Source organism: Hippoglossus stenolepis, chromosome 8, assembly GCF_022539355.2.
Source record: "Hippoglossus stenolepis isolate QCI-W04-F060 chromosome 8, HSTE1.2, whole genome shotgun sequence".
Classification (NCBI taxonomy): Eukaryota; Metazoa; Chordata; class Actinopteri; order Pleuronectiformes; family Pleuronectidae; genus Hippoglossus; species Hippoglossus stenolepis.
In genome coordinates this window covers 17,919,494-17,942,315 of record NC_061490.1, presented here as the reverse complement: position 1 = coordinate 17,942,315, position 22,822 = coordinate 17,919,494, and the positions used below count along the sequence as shown (strand labels likewise).

Below are 22,822 nucleotides of genomic sequence, written 5' to 3'. Positions count from 1 at the left end.
CACTCCGGCCATGTTATACTCTCAGTACTGTAAATGCTGCTGCACACAGATCACATGTTTCTGTCACACTACAGCCAAACTCCACCCACTGGTGGTGGCTCTGATGTGAAAGTGATGGAAGAAACAAACTCCTGAGCAAAATGTCAATGTTGTATTTTAGTTCAGTGGGAAGGTCACTGTGAAATGAATTGATGTATTTTTTAAAGCAAACTCACAACGATGATTTAACTTCATATTATTGGTGTTTTATGAAGATGTTTTAGTTTTCTCACAGTTTTCTTAGAGAGACAGTAGATGTATAATTTCTGTGCACAGTCATGTGACGGAGTCAACAGGGACGTCAGTGACATTTATGCAACTTGTATCCTGTTATTAAAGTTCAGTTCAAAGTCCAGAGGAAAGTTCTGCTTGATAACAGATAAACAAAAATACACCCCGACTGCCATCTAGTGTTGTGGTAGAAAACTGCTCCTAAATACCGATTTAATATCAACCCAAATACTAGAATTAAAATAAAGACACTTATATTATATAGACACCAATATTTTTATTGTATAACATATAATTATATAAACATTATAATGCAATTAATGGTTTTAATTCATAATTTTAATCAGTTTATTTAGTTTTAGTTTATAAAAGTGCCAGAAAATAGTGAAACATGTCCATCAGAAGTCCAAAGAGCCCAAAGTGCCATCGTTAAATTTCTTCTTTTGACCCATAATCCAAAACCAAAGATATTCAAGTTAAACGATTTAAAGCAGAAAAACTTTAAACCCTATTGTGTGACTTTATTTGATTGATTAATGTCCATTTATATATGTGTTGTACACAAATGTATTTATTGTATATAAAATACAGTTTTAGATCAGTGCACTGAATTTGCTGTAAAAGAGATGTAAAAGCCTCATACCACTGTTTCGTTATTGGTCTCGTGTTTTATATTCAGGTTTGGAACATTTATAACAGCTGTGTCTCTAATTTCTGAATGATTTAAGTTCATTTTAAAAAAGTAGATTTAACCCAAAACACTTTTATCCCCAGAGGAACCCTTAAATGACTACATCTTAATTTCTAAAGAAGCTGTTCATGTCTTTTTTTCAAACTGGGCACATTGCTAGAAAGGTCTGCCAGAACAACCATTAAATATACAATTGCATCATATGTATGTACATGTAATCTATAAATGCAGTATGTCTGAAATTTTTATTTCCATGTCTATAAGATATTTTGCCCTGCAGGATATTGGCTGTACCAGCAGAATGAAATCCGCAGCAAAGGGGTTTTCATACATCCAGATGTTATTAGAATTGGCTGCCGACACTCCAGAATGACTGGAGAAGAAAAATGTAACTTCCTCCAAGAAGATTTAATGAAGAGCAGAGAGTCGAGCGTCTGTCAGGAGGATTTGAAGCTCTGGTTTGAAGGACAAATCGAGATGACGCGTGTCAATAGAGAGAGAGAGAACTAACAGGGAGGGGGGTTTGAGGATAAAAGTGAACGAGGATTTTCACAAACAAAAAGACACGAGCGGAGCAAATGACAAATCCATTTATTCATGCAAATAATAGGTAAACAGAAAACGATCAGCAGGAGTCACAGGCGCCATCGTGTCCATTACACCTGATGGGAAACACAGTCCTCTGGCCACAGAATCTCTAAACACCTTCACAGTAACAGTACAACAGACACGGCTACAACACACAAAGTGCCAATTTACTTAGAAAAACAAGGCGACAATCAGCGATGACGGTTTGATGTAAACATATCTCACATGTTCTAATCATCAGTTTGAACATTTAAACAACGTAATAGGCTACAGCTGCTCGGTTAAACAGCCAGGATGGTGTGAAGCATCTGATCTAGGCAGGATGAAACCACATTAGCGACACCGTTACACCACACTACATGTAGTCTACAGGCATGTGAACACCCCTCACTGCAGGTTATTCACACATGAATAATCTAAGAAGGACGTCATCAGTCTTTATTTCTCCCTCCTCTCCACTAACAGCCCAGTCCGCTCATGGACCCGATCCGGTCCAGCTTCAGCCCAAAGCAGCCCCGGTTCCATCCCCGCCGTGACCGCTCCGGCTCTGCACGCTTCTGATTGGCCATGGCGCCCTTCAGCAGGCGCAGCCAGGGGGTCTCGGGCTGCGTTTGCGCGTCGGCCCATTTGGGGGACTCGGCCGCTTTGACCCCGGAGGAGAAGGTGGACTGCTCCTCTGGTTGGCTGTTTAACAGGTTCTCCAGGTCGTCCAGGGTCAAAAGGTCATTGTAGCGTTCCAGAAACTGCTCCATGAACTGCAGAGCGGAAAGAAGGAAAAACAAGATTCAATTTAATTGTCAGGGAGTGTAGGAGGAGAGTAATTCAATCAGTGATACATTTCATTACTCTCCCCCCTTCAGGACTATTCTCTTGCATCCACTACTCATCCACTCGGATTTCTCCTCAGTCCATTCTTATTTTTCCCTTTTCTCTCATTCCCCCTCCCTCAATCCCCCCCCCTCCTCCGTACCTGCGCGGCGTCAGTGGAGGGATGCAGAGCGCGAGCCTCTGTGATGTCCAGGGGTGTCAGGAGGAGCAGAGCGGCACAGAGCAGCACAGGACACAGCATGGCAGCAGAGATGAAGGAACGACTGGTGCAGGAAAACTGGAAACACACAAACTGCAAACACCAAAACTCATGTTTAATCATATGGGGGAATTAAAATGACAATTTAATTCAGTACACTCAGTGTATATAGAAGTTGTATACAGAAAACTAAGTGAATGGTCTTGATACCATTTAGTAGTGCTGTACATAATCTGTTTTAAACAACCCTAAAATCAGCATTTCACAGGTGCTTATCCATTTTAAATTATCTTATTTAACATACAGATAAACATTACATACAGATGCAATACACATGTGATGCATAAAGGGCAACAAGGCAAAGATCATTAGCAGCCTCAATCCCTGGTTAGACTTTTTAATTCTATGTAAAAACTGAATATGAGAACATATGAAAAAAAAAGTACGGTCAATTTATTGCATAGTTAGTATAGTTTATATAAGAGGAAAACTTTCTGCTGTTATAGTTACCAAATTTTAGGATTGTGTTTTTAAAAAGTACTGAATAAGTGACATCCCAAAATTTTTAAACATTTTATTCAACTAAAATGCTTAATTTGTATCACTACACAAGGTTATGCTGTGTTTTTAATCCAGTAAAAATTTGTTGAAATTAAATGTTTTCTCTAAAAACTGCGCAGCTCCACTTGCAGCTGTAACCAAGGTAAATTTAACCTGATAAATTGTGATTTTCCTTTAGGGTAATAATAATGATATGAATCACAGAAAACAAACTGGTTTAACATGAATTCTCTAGAAAGGAGATTGTTGCTCACCTGTTGTCTTCTCTCGGAGCTCTGGGTGTCTTCTGCTCTCACAGACTCTTCTCCATCCCTCGGTCTGACACTCTGGGGCTACCTCTCACTTGTTGGCACCTGCCTGGAGCATCACTATCTCACCCGACTGACTCCTCCCACTGCTCGCTCTGTGTTGGAACTGAGCGGACGATTCTCTCCTCCGTTCGTTCGTCGTCCTGGCAGGAGCTGGATGTCGGGGGCATCAACTGGGATGCTGCAGGGCTTTTGTAGTGCAAGATATGACCCCCCCTCCACCACACCTCACCCCATCCCCTCTTCCTCCTCCTCGTCTTCTCTTTGAAATGATGTCATAGTGGGATAGTGATTGTCATTGCCAAGGTGACTGTGTACCGTGCACCCCCCCCCCACTGATGCCCCTGCACTGCACAAACCAAGGTCAGAGGGCAGCGATCAACCAGTGCTTTGTCACTGAGAGCAGAGTGTGAGTTATGAAGTGAACCCGGCTGCATTCACACGTTTTGTGTCACCACTTGTATCTGAATTATACATTTGCCATGTGGCAACAATGCTCCTTGTGCATGTTGGTCTCCCTCCTCTCCCCCTTTGTCTCTGCGGTCTTTCCCAGCATGAACTGACCTCCCCTCTGCTGGGTGAGTTACAGTCTGTCAGCGCCATCTGCTCCCTGTACCCCCTGCCACCAAATTACAATACAAGCAGGAGCTGTGCGATCTCACACACACACACACACACACACACACACACACACACACACACACACACACACACACACACACACACACACACACACACACACACACACACACACACACACACACACACACACACACACACACACACACACACACACCTCAAAGTTCAAGCAACCTGTAATTATTTCAAGTAAATAAACCCCTGCAATTACAAATGTGTGCAGAGAACGGGCAGGAGCTCGTGTCCACCTGTCAATCACATCAATTAGTTTCTCCTCCTGCAGAGAGCACAATTGTGTTGTAAAGTTTTCATATGCAGCGAGCAGAATTCATCTCTGTGCAGCAACATAAGTTAGAAACAATGCAAAATTACTCATGTAGCACCCACTGAATACATTTAAACTCAGAACCCAACTGCTAGTGCAATCGTATCGTTAGCCTGTTGTTGGCAAAGTGTTTTTACATAACATATCAATCACACAGAGAACTGCACCCCTCATCTTTTCGGAGAGGACAACTCGTGGGCGAGGGAGTGGGTGACGAGGAGAGAGATTAGCGATGAGGGGAGTGGAGGGAGGAGGGGGTTAAACTAGCGTGCATGTGGTATCAGAGAAGAGAGGAGTGCTGTAGGAGGAAAAGTAGGCAGTGGAGGAGTAGGAGGAAGAGGAGGGAGAAAAAGCACGAGGCAGTGAGCGGAGGGAAAGCCTACAAAGGAGATTGATTACAGGAGAACAGGCGGCCAACTAGGCAACAGCAAACGTGTCAGACAACAAGAGGGCCAAAACAAAATTTCTGCAAATAAACATTCAGTCACGCTTGAATTGGAAGTTTTTCCCTCTAGTGATTTAAATCCGATATGACAAAATTAGTGTGAAAAACTAAAAATGACGAAATAGAGGAAAAAGAAAGTGAAGCACGTGGGGTAGTAATACTGTCGGAGCAAGCTGTGACAGCCCATTAAACACTGCTGTCCAAACATATAAGACAAACAGACATTCAAAGCTGCTTATAATGATGCTATAAATTCACTTGACACGACCCAGCATACACCCGACTCCTCGCACTTGTCGGCTTCTTCGGCGTCTGTGAGTGACGGCTCTTCTGAGACAGACAGACGATGAGTTCTGGTCAAAACCACAAACAGGTTTATTAAGGAGGTCCTGAGTTTATGTCGTTACAAACGTGAGACTACTGTAGCTTGGTGCGAAGTAAAAGAATCTTAAAATATACAAAAAGTAAAAAGGTAAAAACATGTAAAAATGCAACACTACATTTCAGATAAAAAGATTAAAAAGAGACACAGAAGTTAGACAAAAAAGTTAAAAAAAGAGCTTCAGTTTCTGAGGCGAGCTCGTCTGGATGCCCGGGAGATGGGCGTCGTCACTTTAGGCGTCTCACTCTCCGCCATTACAGCATCTGATGAAAAAGAAATGTAATTATAAGTCAATTAAGCAAGACAAGTCGAGCCAATGAGTCACAGAGCTGCTACACAGACAAACCTGTCCTGGAAGAATTGTTCACTCGACATTTTAAAATTATTAAAATACATACTGTGTAAAAAAGTGACATGAAGTCGACTTCAGCTCATAGATTTTGTTTCTTATCAGCTCAGACAGAAGTTCCTGCTGATCTTAGATCAGTGCCGTTACAAAGCACAGATGACTTCAAAAACCAACTGAGGCACAACGCTCCCAAATCTTCTTAGAGCTGGAGCTGCCGGATGTGGCTCAACGCAGTCGTCCACACACCAAACTTTGTCGCATTGATCCAAAGTTTGTTACTGACTTTTTCCAAAGTAGTGGATTAAACTCTACTCCCAATACCATCGAATGAAGCACAATAAATGTATGTAACAATATTGGGGACAGCTCATATAATATGACTGCATGTTGTTTTCGTGACAGTTATCTGAACTGTGCAGATGGACTGATTAATTAAGCTCCAAGAGAACTTTGTGATTTAATAATTTTTTATTTTCTGACAATTTTGCAAATCAAGCAATTAAATCAAGAGAATTGTCTGATGAATGAAAATAATTTCTTATTGAGTTTATTTATACACATGCCAAATATTTGAATAGATAGCTGAGGGATTTGATTCCAAGTGTAATGGTAAATGAATAATGAGGCTGCACTCACCCTCCTCATCCTCCTCTTCATCACTGCTGAAGGTGATCACAGGTTTCTTGGACTTGCGAGATTTCTGAGGCGTCACAAAACTGTCATCACTATGGCTAGAAGATGATGGCTTTGCTTGACCTGAGTAAGAGAGAGGGAGAAATAATAAGTTAATTTTGTCAAAATAAAAGTCAACACATTTTCAATGAAAGTCTAAGTCAGTGAGTACCGACCTCTCTTGCTCCTCGTACGGCCTCTGGTGGGCAAAGGCGTACGCATTACCGTCTTCTCAGAGGAGCCTTCCCTTTGGTTTTCCTCGTCCATCTCAGGGCTTTCTACATTCTCCAGCCCTCGTGTGTGAACCGCTGTCAGACGCTTTTCAAACTCATCTACCTGAGCCTGGTGAACAAAGTTACCATCAGTAAAACCAAGCGGAGATATTTTTAAAAAAAATCTTTCAATGGGAGTATATTGTACCTTAAACTGGGCTTTGGCCCCGCGGCGGAGTTTGGCAGTGATGGAGAGCAGAGGCTGGTAAACTCCAGGTTCGGTCAACTTGTCACTGTAACACTCCCAGCACTCCTGCAGCCTCTTAAAGCCACGCTCACACATAGACAGCAGAGACAGAGATGTGGCCAAGTCGCACCACTGACGCTCCGTCCTGAGGAGAGACGTAAAATGAGTCATTGGAATTAGGGACTAAACTGGATTTGAAACTATGTGAAGTGCATAGAAATTCAACATCCTCAACAAAAAAAGCTCATTAGCTCATTACTCATGAGTATGGCTTTGCCCTGGCATTCGGACCAAATCTCATTTTCCAGGAACCTCTTCAATCCAAATTCACTTTGCCATTGTTTAATATAAAATGCCCTTCCTGTGAGCTCTCGAGTACGGATGGAGTATGAGTCAGAGGCAGACTGAAGCCTGGCCGGGCCAATTGTTCGTCTACACTGCTCAGCTATATGGGAAGACAGTTTCCATGACAAAGTGAGTGGAAAGGAAGATATCAGACTGGAGGCGACAGGTGAACTGAACTGTGAACTCGCTGTAATTGTCAATCGCTCTTCACCCACTAATTACCCACACATCCACCCCTGCATCTTGCACAAATGATATACTGCTGGATTAGTCTTCAGTAGTGAGCTGGGAAAAAAAAAACTAAAAACAAAAGATACAGGTCAGAGGCGTGAAGACAGGAAATAGGAGGTGGAGATGTACTCACTTGGCAGTTCTGAAGCGCTGACACAGTTTCTCTACCAGAGACTCAGTCTGTCTTTCTTTGGTGATGTAGGAGAACAACTGTCTGAAAACACACAAACAATACAGCATCTAAAAAAAAGCCCTCAGCAAAGATTTCTCCTGAATTGATCATAAACAAGACACGTTTTAGCAGAGTTCAGCAGTATGAAGTCATGCAACTCACTTCATGATAGTGTTGAAGTCCTCTGAGCTCATTCCTCTCTCTGGATCAGACAGGCGACTGATGATGTCTGGGAGCAGGTTGTAAATCGCATTGTCCTGATGGGTAACGACAACGACAGAGTTAAAAATCTTCCAATTATTCTCACTACAGTATGGCTTCTGAATGTGTGTGTGTGTGTGTACCTTGGTGGCCAACTCGTTGAAGAAGTTCAGGGCCAGGCTGGTAATGTGGGGCTCAGGGTCAATTAGCAGCACAGCCACCTCGCTGACTTGACCTTTGACCTTGAGCACATCCTTAAGCACCAACTGAGTAAGAACTGTCACAGCTGTCTGCCTCACTGAAGGAACCTCGTCGCTCAGCCTGGAAAAGAGGAGACCGTTACTGGCAAGTTCATCATCTACCTGTTTGGTGCCAGGACGTAGACACCACAGTCATCTGAGCATTTTCTGTTTAGCTTGTTAGCATGACAACATTTGCTAATAAAGGCTACATAAACTGTCGCTGATAATTTTGAAGGTGTTTGAACGTAACTTGCAGACGGGTTAAAATGTGACCTGATGAGAATACAAAAGGTGAAACGGTTTTCACCAACAGCTTCTTACGGTGGAGTCCCTATTGTAGTCATTAGAATATTTAAGATTTTAAGATTTGAAACAAACTTGTCAGTATCTTTAAGGAATTACCATAATCATTGTATTTCATCCATTCAAAACCTGTACACATTTCACTAACAACCACATACATCAACCTCTTGGTGGCGCTACATTAAAGTCAGGATTATCTAAGTCATCAGGATATATCCTCTGAAAACCATGAATGTCTGTATCACATTTTGTGACACTCCATCCTGTAGATGTTGTGATATTTCACTGGCTAAATAAAATGTTTAATCTGCAGGTGATGCTAGTTTAACCGTCAGAGAGAACTGGTCAGATTCAACCTCAGAGGAGCCTGATTATCTGTGTAAAAGTAAACTGACTGATGGACCAACACTGCCGTTCCAAGAAAAGTTCCTATAACATGGCTACAAATGTGAGTTTGGGTAAAATGCCTCGTCACCCGGGTTTTTTCTTGCCATTTTCACATCCCAGTCAATTAAGCTTTCTGTAAAACCTGAAATTAGCCAGAATGTTACTGAAACCAAACAACCGTCAGCGCCTCAGCCGAGCACAATGGGATTGGACAGGCTGTGGCAGGGCAATCAGATAGCATCCTGAGACCCATTTAGATTCACCCTCATCCAAAAGCACAGAACAAAAGAAACTCATTAACCATTTCTCATTTTTGCCAGAGAGCAGGACTCCTGGCAGAGGATCAGACACTTGTACATGGCACTTCCACATACCAATGCAGCAGCTTACAACAGTGAGGAACAGGGTAATTAATTCTTAATGCTCTTATCAGGAGGCTCCAGGACAGCAGCCTGGAGAACAGTGGAGGTGTTTGTGCGCAGGAGACAATTAGGGGACATTATAAAATGCTTATCAGGTAGAAAACACTATGGAGGGCAAAGACGCATAATAAAAGGAACAGAATTTTTTTACACGTTCGAAACACCTCAATGTGAGAATTATCGGTCGGTGCAATTAAAAGCGCACTACATCAAACAGAGAAACTTCAGCTTGTGAGTCGTTTACAGGGAACCAGGGTAACTTTGTGCAGGAGGAACAGATAGAAACCACTAAGTGTTTTTCGAATGACAGTGTACCTACAAGCGTTAACCCCTGCAGAATCTCTGACTTGACCTAGAATTATTCCCTTCAGCTCATTCAACCGCACTATATAATTACAACACACTAGTCACTGGTTAGAGCCACAGCCTGAAACACACTAGAATTTAAGTTGTTCGTTGTCTTAAAGTGCCCTTGTCTGAGGCCATCCATGCCTCCGCCCCAGTTCACAAGAGGGGGTGGGTTTGCAGGCCGCGAAGTGCTGGCCAGTTACCACGGCAACCGCAGAGGTCAGATTACAAGGCGGATATCAGAGTTGTGCCATCGTAGATTGTCTCGAAGTTTGTTTCCCTGCCATTAAAAAGTCGTGATGGAAAGAGTAAACTTTTCCCATCATGTGGCTCAGTAGAGCAGTGTGACAGCAGCAACACTTCAGTGGCTGAAAGGAGCAACACACTGAGACGCGGTGGTGGAGGTGGTGGGATCTGGATGACGAACTGAACAAGCATAAGGAGGATGTTGGCCGAGATTAACCGTCATTTACAGTACACCCACTCAGCTCCTCCATCAGCCGTAGCTTGTTCCTTACAATCTTGGGTGGCAGAAATAAAACAAATCTGCGGATATTATGGTAATGTCCATGTAATTGAAAGAGAATCAATAAATGCGAGGGGATGATGAGCCACTGCACCGACAAATGTATTTTACATTATCGGGCTGATCAAATCAAAACGTGTCATTACATTACCTGGCATAGAGATTCTGTGTCCAGGGCTCCAGAATGTTTGGGAATCGCACAGTGAGATCGCCGAGGGCTATTATGGCATTGGCCCTGACGACAGGAAGAGTAGAGCGCTCCAGCACTGTAAATATGAGACGGATGTTCTCTTCGCACACCGATGGGCTGAAAGAAATCACAGCATTAAAAGGTTATTCACCACAGTCCATATGTACGACTCCAACTCACAAATGTTTTAATTAATCTGCAAATTAGTTTCTCAAATGAGCACTTCATCGTTTGGTCCATAGATGACAAAAAAAAGATTGTATTCCCCCGTCACAATTTCACACAGCTCAAGCGAACACATTCAACTTGCTGCATCAGCCCAAAGACGACATTAAGTTTAATATCAAACAAGTTCACAAATATTCATCCAAAATGGATCTTATGAATCTTACTTTCCTACGCAATTTTACTTAATGAAGTCAAATAGTTGCAGATAATTGTTTGTGTTGATTAATCAGCAACAAAGGCAGTGTGTTTACCTTATCATCATGTACTGTGAGAGTGCCAGACAGGCAGCAGTGGTGAGCTGTGGGTGGGAATAGCGTCCCGGAGAGCTGCAGACTTTCACCAGCAGGGGAAGAAATGCACACAGCAGGTTCTCCTCTAAAGAGACAGAAAGACGGTGGAGTAGATGTTTAGGTGATATTTGCTAAATCTGTAGTGGATTTGAATAAAGCTTAATGTGGAGCAGCAAAACAAAAGACAAGAGGTTTTTGTTACCAGCCAGTAATTCAGTCTCGCAGATCTTTCTGATGAGTTCAGCCTCTGTATCTTCAGCAGAAGCGCCCATCAACCCAAGCTCCTCCTCCATGGCACTCTCATTGGCTGATTGCTGCTGGAAAACAAATAAACCTTTTGATTAAGTACTGTTTAATTTACAATTTTGTGAATTTGTAGACTGCTGTTGTTATCCTTACTAATCATGCAAGCTCTTATGGTTTAGATTTAGAAAACTCACTGCCTCTCGTCTAAAAGTGATCAAATCTCACCTAGTAATTTATGTAAACTTAATTTATGTTATACTTTTGCCAAGATTTTTGTAAGAAACACACCAACCAGGCTGGTGGCTATAATATATCCGAACTTGAACGTCTCAAATCCCTGAAACGTTCCTGTTTTGAGTCAAATGTTTTGTTTTACGTCACAGCGTGCGTCTCTTGGGTTATCAAGAGAAAAGAGAAAAAGATATTTATCTCTGTTCCCTGATGGGTTGAACAATTACAAGCCATCACTCATCTGACTGTGTCACTAAAATACATGTCACCAAGTCATCCTGCTGAGACTCTGTCTGTGTGTCAAAATGTTTTGACAAACAAAAAAGGTAGTTTGGCTACATTTGAAACATTTGAGTATTTGCTACTTTAATAAACAGGCAAGTGATATTAAGACCTGGAAGCTTTTACAAAAACATCTGATCAAGCTCTAGTTCTGTGGACTCAACAGATCAAGGGCTTTAACTAATTAATCTCATTACAAATGTTTAATTAAAAACTTTAATCCGATGGTACAGCTGTACAGATGCTGTACACAAGTCATTGCAGCCTCATTACCTTAGCTTTGCTGGATGGGCCCTTTTCCTTCTCCTCCCTCTCTTCGGTCTCTCCTCTCCTCCTCCGGAGCTCAGCACTCACACTGCGCTCAAGGTGAGACACCTGCCAGAAGGCCACGCAGCCACACAGAGCCAACAGCTGGGCCAGACACACACAGTTCACTGCAGGACACAAAGACAAGCGGACACATGTGATTAAGAGCATGTTGACTGAGCAAGTGGTCCTGGTTACACAGTGTCGGTGCCAATGTCAATTCAGATTAGACCTTAAACTACAAATGTCTTCTTTAGAAAGAGACACAATGGGTCTCACCTTGTTCACCTTGCTCACTGGACTCTTGAGATCCATCTTGAGTCTGGCCAGAATCTTTGTTGACTTCCCCACCTTCTGCAATCTGATCTAGGAGGAGGCGAGCGCTGCGCTGCACCAGCCGGGAGCACAGCTGGTCAGGAGACTCAGCCAGGAAGTAGATAAGACGGACAGCCTGTTCCATAAAGCCCTGCCAGTAAGGGTCCTCCATCACCACACCTGGAGCAGGTACCAACAGGTGCAGTTGTAATAAAACAGGAGTGGTAAAAGCTAAGACAATAAAGCTGGGAAATATTTCTCAAAAGGGCACATTTATCCTAATTTACCTTCAGCGAGGGCCTGTGTGAGGCAGGTGAAGAGCTGATGGTCCTGAGGAAGTCTGAATGGAGCACCTTTTGATTGCTGGTGGAAATATTGAATATGATATCAACATCATATTATACCCATCTCTTGACAGAGACAAACCTGGGCTTGTACATTTAATGACCAAATTGTTATAAACTCCAATAACAAATACAACCCAACTTATCGGTGGCATAGGAAGTATTGTATTACAAGTTTTACAGCTGGGATCTCCAAGACAAAAACAGGATATTGCTGTAGAGGACTTATTTCACGCCATCATTCCAAAACAATATTCTTATTAATGTAATCAAATACAAAGCTGATTAAACAATATTAAGTATGGTTGAGTTGTTAAAGCAAACCCAGTGTCTCCAGGGATCCAATCAGAAAACTACATGTAAAATAAGATTTTCAACACATTGACCGACATAATCCATAATCAATAGGTTAAATCAACTAAACACTTAGATTGCAAAGTAATCCTGGTTTATATTTTCTTACCCTGATGTGGTCAGTGATACCGCAAATGGTTATAACTGTGTCTCTGGCCAGAAGGAAGTCTTCAGTCACTTTTTCTCCGAGAGCCACGGAACAAAGAGTGTCCAGATTACTGAGCACCACCTCCCTCTCTGCCCTGTTACATTCACATACATACAAAACACAGACATTTTTACAAAGAGGCAAAGTATTTATGTTCTTTTTATTCCCAAAGGGTCATATGATTATGAAAAGCAAAGTAATAACATCTCTGCCCTACATCACCCCGACTACTGTGTGCTGGCCTTGCCGGTGCTAGGCTGCTGCCGAGATAATGCGAGTAGGAGGACGGGTTAGGAGAAGCGCATAAGATTTAATAGGTTATGAATGCTGCTGGCTGCATGAAGAGAGGCAGCAGTGTGGGCGGACTGCAGATAGTCTCCCTTTACTCTCTCACTTGCTCGCTCTTCCCTGCAGCAGTGGCTCTCTTTGAGGTAGATTGAGGGGGAACACTAAAAAAATACATATATTCAGTGAAATGCACTGGCAAGGAGCCTAGATATGGTCGTGACTTTGATTACAATGAAGAGGAGCTGAAGCTGAGCTTGTATTCTGACTAATGGAGAGAATTTGCTGAATGTCATGTAGCTGAGACAGGACAAGAATATAAAAGAAAAGTGCATTTATTTAATCAACGCAACTAAAAGTGGTACTCTGACAGTTGGTTTTTCCTGCCAGCACATGAATCAGTCCTTTTCACTTCAATAAACAATGAGACTTGATCCAGTTTGTACCTGTACCAAAATGCAGAGTGTATCTGGATCTGAAGAAGCGCATGTTTGACTTAGTTGTTGCGATTGTTTTAAGTTTTTAAGAGATTCTGATCATGTCTGTTTGAAGAACTGTGAGATTAATATAATCATAATATGAAAGTGCAAACTAGAAAGTTAGTAAAAACGGTTGAACACATTGTGCTGCCCTTTTGCAGCAACTCTAGAAAAATGTTGTGAAATTACAGGCAAGTCAAAGGCTTAAAAAGTGAAACTCCTATATTTAGTGACCTTGCACAAACCCTTTTCTTCATAATGGCTTGATAAATGGATTTCCTGAGAACATGCCGACAGTGGTCTGTGTCTTACCGTGTAGCCATGCCCAGCAGTAACACTGCAGCTCGCCTGTTTAAGCCAGACGTCTCTCGTTTCCCAGTAAACCTCTCCCACAGGACCTGCACTACAGTGGACTGGAGATTGCTGCCACCGCCAAAGAACTCCTGGACCTACAGAGATAAGTTTGATAGGTTGGATCTTACATGAATCAAGTAAAACTACCGTATGCATTTCACGGCTGTTACATATGTGTCCTTCAATATTCTGCATAACTATGTTTCTTTAAATGACCATTCGAAAGAGAAATGAGCCACGAGAGTAAGAACAGTTACTCACTATTTCCTCAAGACACTGGATTGTTCCCAGAGATGCGTCCACCATCAGCTCAGAAAGACTGTCCACAAGAGTATGAGCTTTCATCCTAATACAAGCACAAAATAAATCTCTTTAGGTGCATAAACATATGGTATTCAACACTGATTCAGGCTCACAGCAATAAGCCAAACGAGCAATTTCACATAGCTTTAAAATTCAACCAAAATCACAAGCGCTATATTTTTATAATTTATAATAAACAGAAATCAAGACAGCCAATCTGGTGCTCACATGACACTTTGGTAATTGACTTAATGATAAAATAATTGCTTATATATATATATATATATATAATTTTTTATTACAAACCACGAGGTATGACTGATCATTACTGTTGTGAATTTTGAGACACCTTTTTTGGGGGACCTAGTCTTCTGAGCCAAAATTGGTTTCTGGACTTGGCCCTCAGATTACCAAAGAAGCTACTCATGGCAAACTGAACAGCAAAGAGAGCTGGGTGAACTTCTCGCCTTTTCACACATGCACACACACAAACACAACATACACACTGTCGGCATCATCCCAGTTATTACTCCTCTGTGACTGTTGAGGAATAATCTGGGTTGAGCCAGAACACTGTAGGCAGACCCTTACAGCAGAGCAGGAAACCTCCCCTGCACTACCAAGATTACCTGCCAGTCAAGGCAAAGAAGAACCCAGCTCTCATTCAGTGAGCTCGTATTCGCCTTGGTCTCATCATTGGGCAAAATGTGAATTCAACGTGGAGATGATAACTTTTTTCCCCCGGGTTCATAGGTACCTGGTGCTTTCCTCTCCAGTTTCTCTTTCATCTCTCTGAGTTTTTTTATCAGCTAAAATTAATAACAGTAATATTAACTCACTAGGGGCTAAGCGGGACATGTACTTGTTCTAAGGGGCACTTCATGCATGTTTTACAGACCTGATGTTGTCTCCCTGCGGGTTCAGATAAAGGCGCCTGTACGCCTGAACGACAGCATCTTTAATGGCAGTGTCAGTTGACCAGACGAGAGGCAACATCTTCCTCACACCAATGACAGAGTTGGCAACGCTGAACTCACAGACTGTCACACAGAACTGCACAGCCTCGTGAACCACTAAAAACACAAACAACCTTTGTTATAGGAGATGCCAATATCTTCATGTCAGCACAGCGTAAATTCAAACAACATAGGGACATTAACATGTTTGATGAGGTTTTGACTAATAACTAATAATCTATGCTACCTGAAGTGGTTTTCAAATAGAGCATCGTGTTGATAACAGAGATGGCTCTCTCCACTTGTAAGGCGAAGGTTTCTGTATCTTTCAGATACTGCACCAACATCTCCTGCTTCTTCAGCTCCCCGTCCTCCCCCTCTTTCTCCCCCTCTTTCTGTGGGGTAGGTGGCAAATTCTGGCTGAGCTCAGCGGCGTCCTCGTCAGAGCCTGAAGAGAGTAGCAGGGGTGGAATAATGTTAAGAGTTTGCATTGAGAAGAAATCATACAGGAGTTCAGCCAATAAATTGCCTTTCCATTGCTGCTTGATTAGAGAAATTAGGTTACGGCTGCTCTCTTCGCTCTAGAGGCTTTTAGTGAAAGTAAGGCAGCCACGCTTACATTAAAGTACAAGCAATATACACAAGTCTGTCCTGGGTGTTATCTCACAGAGCCAGTGTATGTGCGGTTGTATGGAAACATTTTGGCACTTTCTAAACTGCTAATACATTTGTCACAATATTGAAAAAGTCTTTGGAAGCCTGTAAACACAATGGAAAAGTCCATTTCTGATTTTAGGTAGCATGAAAAATGAGTTAGTAATTTCTCTTGAAATGATAGCAACATTTGTAACTGAGTGTGGTGGTTTGACATAGCTGCAGCATAGTGTTGGTAGAGGTTATTTATCGTTCTCATGTCATCTAGTGTTGTGAAATACATCACGAATAAAAAACAGCTTGTTTAAAAAGTGAAGTGTTCTCTGCTCTGAAATACACTCTGGTTAAGGCAATTACAGAATAATGAAATGACACTGAAAGAGAATGTGAAAAAAATTGAATCTTAAATGTGTTCAGTCTTGCCTCCATTAAAATTGAAAATGGACAGTACTTCAAATGAGTATCTCTGAATAGAAAGGGGACAAGTGAACTGAGTGCAGGTTTTACCTTTGAAAATCAGAGCCAGGGTTTCCATTAGAGTCTCAGGGGTAAGCGTGGACAGAGCAGCAAACATCTCAGACTCAGGGAAGCAGCTGTGAGCCTTGATACAAAGACGTACAGCATTCCTGTAGGACACAAAAGTTAGATCTCACATATCAAATTGTTGGCTGATTGAGGATACGAGTGTAAAATCATCCTTGCACTTGCCTGTATTTGTTGACCCGGAGGTACTGAGCAATCATCACTGCAGTGGCCCTTTCGTCTTCAGTCACTTTTTCTTCTTCCACATCTCGGCCGTCCTCGTCTTCCTGCTGATCCTTCTCCGTTTCACTCGAGGGTTCCAGCTCCGTCCCAACAGTGATGTGCAGCTCCGGCTCCATCGCGGCCCACAGCTCCGATGCTTTAATCACGGCCACTGCCAGAAAGGATAGAAAATGGTTTAAGTAATTTAAATCCAATCAGGGTCAGTTTGTAATTTTTCCCAGTGTTAAGCGGTATTCTAATTTTTGGGGGCGTGTGTTTAATAGACAAAATTTACCTGTGACGGAATTTCTGACAGTGACTGAAATGCCTAATTGATCTGCAAGTGTCTAATCTGAGAAATGTATTTATAATTACTCATCAATTTGATGAGGTAACAAAAGTAAAAGCTGAAATCTCATAGTTAATGAATTAAAGTTCTCTTGAAACCAATTAAAATAGTTGCTGTTACATTTTCCCCTCCTTTGATCAAATACATGCATCTTTTTGCACACATCTGAAGCTGCAGTTCTTTTAACATCTGCTTCGTAGTGTTATTTTTCATATACTTAATTGTTAGTTGTAACAAGATTGAGAAGTGTGAGTGTGTGTTCTAATCCTGTCCAAATTATTTTTTCATGTTGTGATGTTAGTTGCAATCGAGTATTGTAAAGCTTTTGTGGATCCCAGGAAGAATAGTAACTAAACTTTGAGAACAAATAAAGTCAAAACTAAGGAATCTTCCAAACATATGCTATATTTAGTTAAGATTGCGAATTTGGGTTGGATTTTGAGACACCTCTATTGGGGGAACTAGTCTTCTGAGCCCCACAGGGTTTTTTAACTTGGCCCTCAGATTACCAAAGAAGCAACTCATGGCAGACTGAATGGCAAAGAGAGCTGGGTGAACTTCTTGCCTTTTCACACATGCACACACACAAACACAACATACACACTGTCGGCATCATCCCAGTTATTACTCCTCTGTGACTGTTGAGGAAAAATCTGGGTCGAGCCAGAACACTGTAGGCAGACCCTTACAGCAGAGCAGGAAACCTCCCCTGCACTGCCAAGATTACCTGCCAGTCAAGGCAAAGAAGAACCCAGCTCTCATTCAGTGAGCTCGTATTCGCCTTGGTCTCATCATTGGGCAAAATGTGAATCCAACATGAATATAAATAACTTTTCCCAACAAATACGTACCTGGTGCTTTCCCCTCCAGTTTCTCTGTCATTTCTCTGAGTTTAACCGTCTCTTTTTCCAGTGGCTTCTTCAGATCTGCGCTGCTCAACTGAAAAAGACAAATTCCTGTGAGACTGTGAAATATGGAAATGTCTCCTACTCCAGTTCTGAATCCTGTTGGTTTGAGTTACCTTGCAGCTGTAGGGGTTGTGTGCTATGAAGGCTGCCAACAGCTGGATAGCACTCTTCACTGCGTTTATAGATTTGTCCATCAGTCGTCCCACAGCAAGCTCCATCACATCGCTGTACCTACACAGGGGCAGTGCCTAAACACATGAAGACAGAATGTGTTACCAGGTGGGAATTTAAGGTCATCCTTTCACAAATACACAAGTCTACTAAACATACCTTGCTGTTGACGATTCGTGTGTACACCTGCAACACACGTGCCCTGACGTGGGAGTGTGTGTCATGCAGATGTTCCTGCAGCGTGTCAAAGAATCGGTCACGGTCGGCTTTACCAGATTCATCAAGGCCGTCTCCACACAAGACCCGCACAAGGATGTCTCCCAGCACTTCACACACTGCAACACGCATTGTGTGGCTCTGAAGAACAAGGGGAAAGGGAGATAATCAAGTTCAAGGTTCAAAAGAAATGTGATATTGATTTGACGGTTTATTGCCCAACCCTAAGTCCATTAGAAATTGAGAAATATGCCCTCAGATTACCAAAGAAGCTACTCATGGCAGACTGAACAGCAAAGAGCTGGGTGAACTTCTCGCCTTTTCACACACGCGCACACACAACACAACACACACTGTCGGCATCATCCCAGTTATTACTCCACTGTGACTGTTGAGGAATAATTTGGGTCGAGCCAGAACACTGTAGGCAGGCCCTTACAGCAGAGCAGGAAACCTCCCCTGCACTGCCAAGATTACCTGCCAGTCAAGGCAAAGAAGAACCCAGCTCTTATTCAGTGAGCTCGTATTCGCCTTGGTCTCATCATTGGGCAAAAAGTGAGCCGAACAGCAATGAGAAAAAATGGAGGACATTTGTCTTTACTATAGCCATATTTCGTCTCGTACGAGTACAGAGGTCTCCCCAGTTCGTTAAAATTACATAAACATCTACACATAGGGGCTTATTTCAATGCATGAGCTGTACATCAAGAATGTAGTATTGGCAGGATCAACATGTTCTGGTGTGCAGTACCTCTCCTTCCAGGTGTGTGATCAGCACACTTATGTTGGGGATCATTAATTCAGGCACCAGGCCGCTGAGTTCCGAGAGAAAGGAAGAAAAGGCTTTGACCCCTGACCCCTCTCTGGCGAGCTCCTCACTGGACTTCTGACCAATCTCTCTGTAAGAAGGTGGGAAGATAATAACTTTAACTTCTTTACAATTTGCAGCCAAAGAATCGTATTTCCACATGAATATTTACAAAGATGCTTATGTATTGAAAAAATAATATGCTCTGACCTTATTACTTCTCCTATGATAGCCCTGACTCCATATTCGGTGCTCCACACAGACACTGCCTGGGCAAAAACAGATGACAACTGCTCGAAGTGCTGCAGCAACTGGATCACCTTTACACTTGCACCTGTAAAAGTTTAGAAAGTTAATAATAAAATTAAACACAAAAAACTGATATGTCCTTGAAGTTATATATCTTGTACCCATGATAAGCATATATTGGTGAGGGACTGACCAAGGAGGTGGTTGTACTTCTTGATTAATACACCCAATAGGTGTATTACACAATCTCTGGTGGGTTTGCTCTTGACATGACTGATAGTTGAGTTCTCAAGAACTTTGTAACAGCAGCAGGTCACACAGCTACGGAAACAAAGGAAAAGAACGGAAATTTAATGAAAATATGGTATGGTAGTAGTTGTACACAAGGCTTTGAACTCAGCAGAAAAAAATGTTCACAGTGGATCAATAACTGAAATAAAAGAAAGACTTTCCTTCAGTAGTAATTATACTTGTTCCGACTGAAAATAAAAAGCTATGTGTGAGGATTTTTTAAATTTTGAATGGTCAATGATTATCTATCGGTTATAGGTTTGGTGAAACATTATTATTGGAAAGGCAGAGATCATTTTCATATAAGCTCCAATTAAGGCAACAATGTTTTCAATGCTGGCAAGTGGGAAATTACACCGATTGAATTTAAACAGTTAAGCCTGATATTATACTATTGCCCAGTGCTCATTTACCTGATGAATTCTTCCTCCACCAGGGAGAGGTTCCAGAGGGAACGGATATCCAGCTGGAGGAGCTGGACAAGTGCCTGCAGCACCTTCTCCCTCTCTGTATCCCACTGCATGAGTCCCTCTCCACCAGCTTTACCTTTCTTACCACCCTGTGCAAGAGACAAAATGTTGTCTGATAAGCTTCATTCATATTAGGCTGGAGATCTCCACAACAACAAAATGAACAATTTAAAAATATACAATACAAGCCCTCAGATTACCAAATATGTGTTCATACCCGCCAAACCAAATAATAAGACCATGGCTCTTGCCAGCTGACACATACATTCACACAACGTACACACAAAAATAAACAAACATCCACACTTTGTTTGAAATCTCCTGCATATCCCATCCCATATCTTTTGGGGGGCAGAGGCTGTAGAAGGTGTCAAGTTTACTGTGGGTGGGGCCTTACAGCAGTGCAATAAATCTTCACCATACTACCAAGACTACCCACCAAACAGCAGGCTAGAAACCATGGTCTCTTGGTCTGACTGGATCATAAAAGTTGCCATAATCTCATCAGTGGGCATTTAAAATGACAGATCAAATAATAATCAAACTGTGAAAGCCATTCATTGAATGCTTCTTAACTGTGCCATTATTGAGCATACCTTCCCAGGTGCGGTGACGAAACTCTGCCTACAAGAAAAGACCTCAAGGGTCTCTGTGAGCTTGCAGAGCAGGAAGACGCTCATTTTGACCGCATTAAGCTTCTCTTTGCGCTCTGCAGCTGAGACTGAGGTGGCCATGAGGAGTGCTGGCAGGGTAGCAGCCAGGCCGCTAACCACTGAAATGAAAAGAAACCAGACATTACATGATCACCCAAGAACATGAGGGTTGTATTTCTATCAATTTAAACACAGAAATATAAAAAGGTCTCACCTTGTACTAGTAATTCCAGAGTATCCTCTTTTACTCCCAGCTCCACCGAGTTGCAGTGCCTAAAAAGTAAACACAGTTTTCTTGATGTGGATTCAGTGTCAAGGAGATAACTGGAGCAACCTCTATGTGATGAAAACTTACTGAAGCACACTGTAGCATGTGTCAAAGTGTTCCAATATACACAGAGGCCCCTGGCTTCTCAATGCAGCCTTGAATCCTGTTAGAGAGATAAAAAAAAACCCCATTAGGTTTCAACTCTAATGAAAATGTCTCACTAAGAGCAGCTGCAGACTTCCACAACTTAGCGATTCTAATTTAATACTTACGACTGAGACTGGCAGGCAGCTGTTTTGGGGAGACCACATCTTGGACGACGTACTGGTTGATCCCACCAGTATTCACCAGGTCTCCTGTGCACACAGGCACAAAGAAGTCCCACGACATGTCTGCAGAAAAACACAAAGAAACATTGGTTTAGGTCCCTGCGTCATTGACTAAACCGGCATTGCAGTGAATGTAAGTTTACTGGTATAACTCAAATCTGACTACATCTTTGATAATAATATTTTAAAACGTCCTAATAAGTAACGCTGTTCACTATGATTGAGTTCCAAGGGGGGGCTCTGTAGGTCTGTCAAGTTATACCTAAGTCCTTTAAGAAGTATTGGACAGTTTCAATACAATACATATTCTTTTCTTACAATCAAGTACTTAAGTATGATGGTAAATCAGTAGGGACGATGGTCTACAAGAGATTTCGCCCAAAACATTTAACTTCAGAATACGGTTAATTTATTCAATGGAACCGTGACCCATATCAGACACGGTGGAACAAACCGCCCACAACCAAATACATATCTTAACTATCTACAGCATCCAAGATTCATTTAATACTTTTGAACACCAGTTTCTGTTCAATACAATTTCGACAATTCTTAAGAGTTTTCACGAATCTTTCAAATCAGCCAAACTCTACGACTTTGTTGTTGTGAGTCAAGCTAGCCAAACAAGCTAGCAGGTAAAGTTAGCGGGCTAACTAACTTCACGCTAGCTAGACTCTTTCGCCGTTAACATCATTGTTTAGCAGAAACGGTTGTAGCTAAGGGAAGCTAACGACTTGTTTACGAACTTTAAGACTGTAACGCTCACCGGTAACGCCTGTAGTCCTGACAGCCACAACGTCGGCCTGTGAAGCCTGAGGGGGAAGCTGCTTCTTCCACCGTCTGCAAACGGTCTGATTCAAAATGATCCAAACATCGCGCCAAAGCCACGGCGCGGTGACGTCACATATATGCGCCCGAGACACGAGTGGGTTTGACTCAACAGTGCCCCCTAATGGAGCGCCAACCAAACTACAGCACCAACTGCCACATGAAAGGTCTGTGGAGAGTCTCAGTCACCCAGGTCCTGGTATTTACATGTGCAATCACTCTACATGTTTATATTAGTTCCATTCATTCATAAATGTCACTATTCCTTACACTAAAGTATTGCAAGTTACTCATCACTAACCGATGCCTATTTGGACTCTTGATGCTGTAATACTGCAAATCTCCCCATTGTGGGACTGATGAAGGATTATGTCTGTGGAGATTCTCAGTCATCCAGGTCATGGTATATCCAGGAGCTAAAAAAAAAGCAACAGGTCAACTGGACTTGGTAGAGTTACAGGATTTTCTTATCCCATCATCCAAGAGGCTTCTTCAGGACTAACTGGCTGCTGGGAGTCCCAGGTATTTAAGTTGTGGGGTCGTTATGAGTCTGTGAGGCTGGACCCACTCTGTCGTTGGGACACCCGCCCCCCCCCTTTGAGTCTTGTGTCCTAAGGTGTGAATTGTAGTGAAACTTCCTGGGGATGGAAATTGAGACTATATTCTATGTGGCTGATAGG

General features: G+C 42.3%; 2 protein-coding genes and 4 non-coding genes across 9 annotated transcripts; all 6 read right to left on the bottom strand.

Moving 5' to 3' along the window:
• Window positions 1-1,535: 1,535 nt before the first annotated feature.
• Window positions 1,536-3,630, bottom strand: wu:fj39g12 (C-type natriuretic peptide-like). Its single transcript, XM_035162778.1, has 3 exons — window positions 3,392-3,630; window positions 2,520-2,669; window positions 1,536-2,304 (listed from the first exon to the last, which is right to left on the bottom strand). Exons 2-3 carry the CDS (start codon window positions 2,616-2,618, stop codon window positions 2,008-2,010), a joined length of 396 nt encoding a protein of 131 aa, XP_035018669.1. The 5' UTR covers window positions 2,619-2,669; window positions 3,392-3,630; the 3' UTR covers window positions 1,536-2,007.
• A 1,575-nt stretch (window positions 3,631-5,205) lies between these two features.
• ncapd2 (non-SMC condensin I complex, subunit D2) lies at window positions 5,206-22,201 on the bottom strand. Of its 4 annotated transcripts, none has more exons than XM_035162587.2 (32): window positions 22,081-22,201; window positions 21,258-21,377; window positions 21,073-21,148; window positions 20,932-20,990; window positions 20,661-20,836; window positions 20,008-20,153; window positions 19,497-19,624; window positions 19,265-19,388; window positions 18,998-19,145; window positions 18,190-18,387; window positions 17,973-18,107; window positions 17,803-17,890; window positions 16,567-16,774; window positions 16,366-16,484; window positions 15,452-15,652; window positions 15,147-15,321; window positions 14,207-14,291; window positions 13,904-14,040; window positions 12,789-12,921; window positions 12,269-12,344; window positions 11,955-12,161; window positions 11,634-11,794; window positions 10,804-10,918; window positions 10,563-10,686; window positions 10,045-10,200; window positions 7,809-7,986; window positions 7,627-7,721; window positions 7,426-7,506; window positions 6,678-6,861; window positions 6,434-6,599; window positions 6,222-6,341; window positions 5,206-5,499 (listed from the first exon to the last, which is right to left on the bottom strand). In XM_035162587.2, the coding sequence occupies exons 2-32, from the start codon at window positions 21,373-21,375 to the stop codon at window positions 5,417-5,419; spliced, it is 4,200 nt and encodes a 1,399-aa protein (XP_035018478.2). In that variant the 5' UTR covers window positions 21,376-21,377; window positions 22,081-22,201; the 3' UTR covers window positions 5,206-5,416. The 4 variants fall into 4 exon arrangements, with proteins under 4 accessions (XP_035018478.2, XP_035018477.2, XP_035018476.2 ...); XM_035162586.2 differs by having other exon boundaries at window positions 11,946-12,161; window positions 22,081-22,200; XM_035162585.2 differs by having other exon boundaries at window positions 10,804-10,915; window positions 11,946-12,161; window positions 22,081-22,171.
• On the bottom strand, window positions 14,646-14,950 carry LOC118114407. The gene has a single exon (XR_004697445.2). It is a non-coding gene; the product is annotated as a small nucleolar RNA U85 (small nucleolar RNA).
• Window positions 17,447-17,751, bottom strand: LOC118114406. Its single transcript, XR_004697444.1, has one exon. It is a non-coding gene; the product is annotated as a small nucleolar RNA U85 (small nucleolar RNA).
• Window positions 18,497-18,796, bottom strand: LOC118114405. Its single transcript, XR_004697443.1, has one exon. It is a non-coding gene; the product is annotated as a small nucleolar RNA U85 (small nucleolar RNA).
• Window positions 20,251-20,577, bottom strand: LOC118114411. The gene has a single exon (XR_004697449.1). It is a non-coding gene; the product is annotated as a small nucleolar RNA U85 (small nucleolar RNA).
• Window positions 22,202-22,822: the final 621 nt, after the last annotated feature.

Excerpts from the sequence above, each read along its gene's own strand:
- wu:fj39g12 (XM_035162778.1), bottom strand. The coding sequence starts at position 2,618 with ATGCTGTGTCCTGTGCTGCTCTGTGCCGCTCTGCTCCTCCTGACACCC. Across the intron at positions 2,305-2,519 it reads CCTCCACTGACGCCGCGCAG|TTCATGGAGCAGTTTCTGGA; the intron begins GTACGGAGGAGG and ends TCCGCTCTGCAG.
- ncapd2 (XM_035162586.2), bottom strand. The coding sequence starts at position 21,375 with ATGTCGTGGGACTTCTTTGTGCCTGTGTGCACAGGAGACCTGGTGAAT. Across the intron at positions 12,345-12,788 it reads GTATCACTGACCACATCAGG|CAATCAAAAGGTGCTCCATT; the intron begins GTAAGAAAATAT and ends TATTTCCACCAG. Across the intron at positions 6,862-7,425 it reads CAGCGCTTCAGAACTGCCAA|GACGGAGCGTCAGTGGTGCG; the intron begins GTGAGTACATCT and ends GTCTCTCCTCAG.